The sequence below is a fragment of the Microtus ochrogaster genome, unplaced genomic scaffold (assembly GCF_000317375.1).
Source record: "Microtus ochrogaster isolate Prairie Vole_2 unplaced genomic scaffold, MicOch1.0 UNK109, whole genome shotgun sequence".
Lineage (NCBI taxonomy): Eukaryota > Metazoa > Chordata > Mammalia > Rodentia > Cricetidae > Microtus > Microtus ochrogaster.
Genome location: NW_004949207.1, coordinates 897,000 through 903,919, shown reverse-complemented (window position 1 = coordinate 903,919; position 6,920 = coordinate 897,000). Strand labels below are relative to the sequence as shown.

General features: G+C 40.9%; 2 protein-coding genes across 2 annotated transcripts in view; one reads left to right on the top strand and one right to left on the bottom strand.

Annotated features, from left to right (window-relative positions):
- Window positions 1-4,247, top strand: part of Anhx (anomalous homeobox) — a 24,876-nt gene extending 20,629 nt beyond the window's left edge. The window contains exon 9 of the mRNA XM_013355268.1: window positions 4,210-4,247. Within this exon, the coding sequence (XP_013210722.1) occupies window positions 4,210-4,247 (38 nt within the window). The remainder of the gene's footprint in view (window positions 1-4,209) is intronic.
- A 104-nt stretch (window positions 4,248-4,351) lies between these two features.
- Window positions 4,352-5,391, bottom strand: LOC101993416 (olfactory receptor 7A17-like). The gene is made up of 2 exons (XM_005371475.3): window positions 5,370-5,391; window positions 4,352-5,253 (listed from the first exon to the last, which is right to left on the bottom strand). The coding sequence occupies exon 2, from the start codon at window positions 5,177-5,179 to the stop codon at window positions 4,352-4,354; it is 828 nt and encodes a 275-aa protein (XP_005371532.2). The 5' UTR covers window positions 5,180-5,253; window positions 5,370-5,391.
- Between the last annotated feature and the right edge of the window lie 1,529 nt (window positions 5,392-6,920).

Genomic DNA, 6,920 nt, shown 5'->3' with positions numbered 1-6,920 from the left:
GAGAGAGAGAGAGAGAGAGAGAGAGAGAGAGAGAGAGAGAGAGAGAGAGAGAAGAGAAGAGAGAGAGAGAGGAGAGAGAGCAAGGAAAAGATATCTTGCTTGAGGAAGCCTTCAAAGGGATAGTGGGAAACATGGCACTAGGGAAATTCCCAGCAATCCACAAGGATGATGCCACAAAAGACTCTAAGAAACCCTGGAGAGGATTCCTAAACTGGCCTTCCTCTGTAATCAGATTTATGACAACTTAACTGTCATAATAGAACCTTCATCCAGAAACTGATGGAAACAGCTACAGAGATCTACAGCAAATTACTGGGCTGAGCTACCAGAGACTAGCTCAAGAGAGGGAGGAAAGATAATAAGAGCAAGGGGGTCAAGACTGTGATGGTGATATCCATGGAAACAGCTGACCTGAGCTAGTGAGAGCTCACTGATTCTGGACTGATAGCAGGGGAACCTGCATATGCCCACTAAATGTGGGGGACAGTTGTGAGTCTTGAGCAATATGTATGGGACCACTAGCAATGATTTATCCCTAGTGCTAGAATAAGCATCTTGGAGCACATTCTCTTTGGAGGGATACCTTGCTCAGCCTAGATACGGGGTGGAGTCTGGGGCTTGGTTTTGCCTCAAAGTGAAGTGTTTAGCTTTGTTGACAACCTATGGAAAGCTTTAGCCTTTCTGGGGAGTGGAGGTGAGTAGGGGGAGAAGGGTTGGGTGAACAAGGGAGGAAGTGGGAATGTAGATAGCTATATAAAATGAGAAAATATTTTTAAAAAGTTCCCAATAAAAAATGTCAAAAATAAACCCCACCTCAGTGAAAAGCCTTACCAACAGATTGGGCCACAAGGAAGACAGAGTATCAACACTTGAAGACAAAATAGAGGAACTGGATCCCTCACACCCACAAGGAAAATAAAAAATTAACATATGAACAGACCATGCAGCATCTTTAAAGCTTCAAATCTATAAATGATGGGAATAGGAAGAAGAAGAATTTCATATCAAAGTCTGGGAAAATATTTCCCTTTTTAATTAAAATATATTTATATCACTTTCCCCTTTTCATTTTCTCTTTCTACCTTTCCCATGCCCCTTTTTCACAACCCCTCCCATGCTCTCAAATAGCCTCTTTTGTCTTTGATTTCTGTGTGTGTGTGTGTGTGTGTGTCTGTGTGTCTGTGTGTCTGTGTGTGTGGCCTTCACTCTCTCTCACATACACATAAGCATCTAGACTTGTCCTCTTGCATTCATGTCCAAAATCCCAGGGTTACAGTGTTGTGTCACTATGGCAACTTTGTAATGAGAATTTACATTGCCAAGTCTATGCCAAGGGACCATACTTTTGATCCTTACAACCACCTCATGAAGTATGGCCTTCACCCCCTGTCTTATAGGTGAGGAATAGTGTCTCAGAAAGGGAAGACACTTGGGAAGGACCACACTGCTGGTAAGTAATAAAAATGGAATTAAGATAAAAACAATTTATTTTAGTTTTGAGGCAGTGTCTTAGTCTGTGGACCTGAATGCCCTTGAAATTGTGACTGTCCTGCTTCAGCCATAAAAGTGTGGAAATCACAGGTATGAGCCACGATGATTGATTCAATATAAATAACTTGCTAGTATCCCATTTATAGTTGAGGATCCTAATGTTCTGTGATACATGGACTCCCTGTGTGTTATCCCTCTCACAAAGTAGTTACATGACCTGCAACCTTACATCCAACCTCATGTCAATCTCCAGTCACTTCATGATGACAGATGTTAACTGCCAAGCTTAACATGTCACTCTGTCCTATCAAGGTAGACGTGAGAGGAGCACAGCACTAATGTCACAGGTTGCCTCCCCCTCTCTCAGCTCTTGTGTGCAGACCTAGCATAAGGAGAAATGGTGAAGCTAAATTCTTTCTTGAGTCCCAGATGAGCTGATTCTGTGAAACCAAGCAGCTACTAAAATTCCAGGGCTGGAGGAAGCAGAAGTTACACGCATTTTTCCATGAAGCTGGCCTGCACTCAACAGGAGAGGCAGGGAAGTCTGGGGGAACAAAGCACTGGGGCCAGGAGCACTTCTAGGCAAAAGTCCAGATGGCAATCTGCCTGACCTTTAATCAATGCTTCCTGATCAAGACTTTATATCTCTGTTTTCCTGTCTGTAGACTATACCAGCTCTTTTCTGTAACTACTGCTTGTTCTCTGAATGGTATAAATCCATCCATTTCTACTACAACAGTAGTCTGTCTCCACATGTTTAGCCATCCTTGGAGTGTCAGAATCAACCTGTAGAGTGTGAACCTTGACATATCTCTGCAGACACTAACAAACTCATGCCTGATTTCTCCATTCCACAGTTTCTCTGTTTAATCCATATGTTCCCAGAGAGTTGGTATTGAGACTTAGAGTTCATATTCAGCCTCTGGCTACCTACCCAGCTCACCTGGTTGGAAGCAGGATAATGCAGTCACGGAGACACAATTTAAAAATCTATCTCCTCCAATTGACAAAAGATTCCTGCCACCAATTATGATGACCTAATTTTGCTTCCCTTTCTCTACTCACATGCTCGAAGGAGAGAACTGACCTCTCCAGTTGATCTCTGACCTCCATATGAGGACATGGGTCCCTAAACCACTATTAATATTTTAAAAGAAAAATCGTGCCCTGTCCAGACCAAGGCTACATGATCTAAAGGAGAGAGTCTGGGTGACTGATACTTCTCCTGCTTATTGGGAATAATCCTCTTGCTATTCCATCTCCTGGGCTCTCCAGGAGACCCTAAGGGATATTGCTTTGTGTGCAACAAAATTGTTTCCTGAAGAGGCTGGGCCCAGGTGATCTGGATAGAAGTCAGGAGAATCTCCATTGTTTCTTCTCCACCAAGTTTCTGCCCTCAAGGTGATTTATCTTCTAACAAATACTAGAGCCAATTAAAGTTTTTTCTCCAAACTAAGCCTTATTGAAATTTCAAATGTTGCTAATGAACAGCTTGCTGTATCTAGAAGATTGTCACTTTGCTTTAAATAGGAGAGGACTGCGTTCCTCTGAATATATAACCATAACACTCCCATCCATGGTCTCGTGTGATTTTTCATATATGGCATCGCATTCTATCTTGTTATTTTGCAAAAATTGCAGCTGAACATATAGGAATGAGAAATGACAAAAGAAATTATTTACTCTGTTCCTTCAATGGCAGCATTATGAAAAATTATGGTACAAATTCATATCTATAATATTAAATTTGGAAAGAAGGAAATGAAATCAGCAAAAAAAATTATTTATACATGCTTATTGTGGCAATATTCACAGTAACTAAGGTAAGGGGGTACACATAAGTGGTTATTTATTGGGTGAATGCATAAAAAATCCAAATATAATACTAATCTGTTTACCATTTAAATATCAATATTATTACTTTAAGTTATATCTATATTGCAAGCATGTGTGTGCACGGATACAACCCCCACACACACACACACACAAACACATCTGCCTCTGAAAGGACATGGATTAGAAACCCCTTAGGTCATTTACTAGACATTATGTTATGGCCATCCACCATACATACAGGATCCTAGATATATGAACAAAATCAAATTACAATTACATATACCAATATATTATTGTTTGCATGATTAGGAAAGATGAGGCACCGTGGAATGATAAACAGACCACTGAAACACACTAGTCTCTGACTTCTCTACACTATAAAGTTATACATAGGATCACAAATGTAAAATAAAGTATCTCATCATAGCAGTAAAATTGATGACAACTTTGCTACACCCTAAAATTACTGAGTCTAGGTAGCAAAACAGGTAAATGCAGTTGCTGATAAAGTCAGATGACTTGAATCCAATCCTAGGAACCCATATAAAAGTGAGAGATGACAATTGACTCCACAAAAAAATGTTCTCTGACTTCCACATATTAGTCACAGCATGTGCGTCAGCATGTATGTATTATACAGTCGCATAACCATGAATAATAAATAAAAATTTAAAAATTCTGAGTCTGACACATGTCTCTTGCAAGGAAATTATTTCTAATCACATTGTTCTCTGTGATCAAAGGGGATTTCTCAGTATTTCTTGATCCCAAAATTGAAAAAAAATGTTGAGAAATTTGGAAAAGGACAAAAGGAAGAGAAATTAATATTATAGTGAGTGGAGATAGTGATAGTGTGAATTACGCAATTGATTTGTATAATAGAGAAGCTGAAGTCAGAGAATGAGAACCTCCGGGGATGAAATAGAGGGAGCACATTCTACTTTGAAGATTCCACCAGAGATCTCTGAGCCGTGTGATCATGGACACGTAACCATGCTGAGCACCTCAGTAAAGGATTTTTCTATTACTTCCATCCCAACATGTTTCTCAGTGCTCTCTTTATATCTTTATTCCTAAGGCTGTAGATGAAGGGGTTCAGCATAGGGGTGACCACACTGTACATCACTGAGGCTCTTGCAGTTGACTGTGAGTTTTCCATTGAAGCAGAACTGAGGTAAACACCCAGGCCTGTGCAATAGAATAAAGAGACAACTGATAGGTGAGATGCACAGGTGGAAAATGCTTTGTACTTCCCTTGCAGTGATGTGATTGCGCGTATGGTTGAAACTATCTTAGAATAAGAGTAAAGGATGCCCATCAGGGGACAGCAAGCCCACAGCACAGCTGCAAAATAGATAACCACATCATTTGGAAGGGTATCAGAGCAAGCATGGTGTACTACTTGATTAAGTTCACAGAAAAAGTGTGGGATTTCCAGGTCTGCACAGAAGGACAATCGCGATGTCATTAAGCTTTGTGTTGTGGAATGAAGGATATTCATGATCCAGGATGCTAGGACCATCAGCACACAGAGTCGAGGGTTCATGATGACAGTATAATGCAGAGGGTGACAGATGGCCACATACCTGTCATAGGCCATCAAAGTCAGCAGAAAGATTTCCAACCCTGAAAAGAGTATAAAGAAATGCATTTGGGCAATGCAGTTCCTATACATGATGATGTTACTTTGTGTGTATATATTCACCAACATCTTTGGGACGGTTGTAGAAGTGAAGCAGACATCCACAAAAGAAAGGTTGGAGAGGAAGAAATACATGGGTGTATGCAGGTGGGGGCCTAAAATCGTTGCCAAGATGATGAGTAGGTTCCCAAGCATGGTGATCAAGTACATTGTCAGGAACAGCACAAATAAAAAAGGCTGCAGTCTTAGATTCTTTGAAATTCCAAGAAGGAGAAAATGTGAAATTTGTGAGTCGTTCTTTGGCCCCATTTAGTTGATGTAACTAATGAGAAGAGAGAGGGCATGAAAATATGTGACACAGTTGTGAAACCTCAGAGAATCCCTGCCCTGTACGTCCTGTAGCCGCGACTTGAATTCCCAGACTTTATATATGAATGGGATCTGTAATAGTCCACAACCCTTTCATGACTGATGTAATATCCTCATATCACACTCTACCTTTTCCTGGCTGAGTTTTGAATAGTCATGAATTTGCAGAACTATTTTCTGTATTTGGAGACTATAAATTAATTATAATCACGTTGTAGCCACATCTTAGGAAAGAAATGGTCTGTGCAGAATTCAAATGTCTTTAAAATCACATGAGGATGAAATAAGCAAATAAATGCTTAAAGTGATAATGTAAGAAAGATGTAAGTTGGTGACAGTATGAAAGAAAACAAAGTTATGTAGGAGATGGCGTATAGGGATTGTTACTTTATACTGAGCATGTTGGCGAGAAAAAGCAATAGACCAGTAAAAAGATACCCCTAGAAGATAGCAAGGTGCTTATAGCCTGCAGGCGTATATGCCTTGCAGAAGGAACAGCCAGTGAAATTATCTGAGGAAGGTGTTTGTTTTAATATATAAGTCTAACCTGAAGCAGAGTGACTAAGAGAGTGAACAAAAGATGATATTGAAGAAATAAGTGGCTTTATTGCTGTTGAAATAATCAAGACACCATGACATTTTTCTGTTCATATGTCACTGCATTTTAATTTTAACTTGGTTGCAAAAATTTCTGTGTATTTGTTATCTTCCTAATGCCATGAAGAAATATCTGATGATGTCAGCTTAAGGGAAGACTATTTGCTCATGGTTTGAGGGCACATTTTTGGTGAGAAGGGAGGCAGACAAAAGCACAAGGTGACTGGTCACAGAGCATCCACAGTCAGGGAGCAGACAGAGATGAATACTGGTGCTCAATTTGTTCTCTTCATTTTTATGCAGGCTTCCCATGGGGTGGTGTCACCCACATTTAGGGAAAGCCTGTCCAGCTCAGTTACACAGTCTAGAAGTCCTCCTCACTTACAAGCCAAGGTGTTTGTTTTCTAGGTTATTCTATATCCTGTTAATAAGATTATCCACCACATTCTTGTAAGTTGAAAAGCATCTTTTTGCTATTGTCATACATTAGTTTAATGGTCCAGCCTCTGTATCACGCTGTGGTCCATAAGGACCACATTAAACTCATGTCCTCCTTACCTATGCCACATGGTTAGAAATAAAATACGATAGGCAAGCCACTGGAAGCAAAATGTGTTTCTTGCAAGGAAATGGATAATCTTGGGAAGTCCAAGATAGTAATGTGGTCCAAATTCCCTTGTGTGTGGCTCCTGGTCCATAACATATACATGTATATATGTAAACACCTGTAACTGTAGGAATTGTTCGGCTTTTAGAAATGGGGATGATGGCATCCAGCACTGAGGCCTGATCTTAGGCGCCAGGAGACCTAGCTTTGGGGTGAGTTTCTGGCCCCGGGGAGCCAGCCTGGGACGGGGAGCTCAGAGGTTCCTTGGCCCCCCAGCCTCCTTGGGCAGAACCCTCCCCACTTCGGCCCCACGGCCCTCCTTAGGCACATAACATCAACCAGCCCAGCCTGTCTGGGCACTGGGTCCGAATCCTCGGG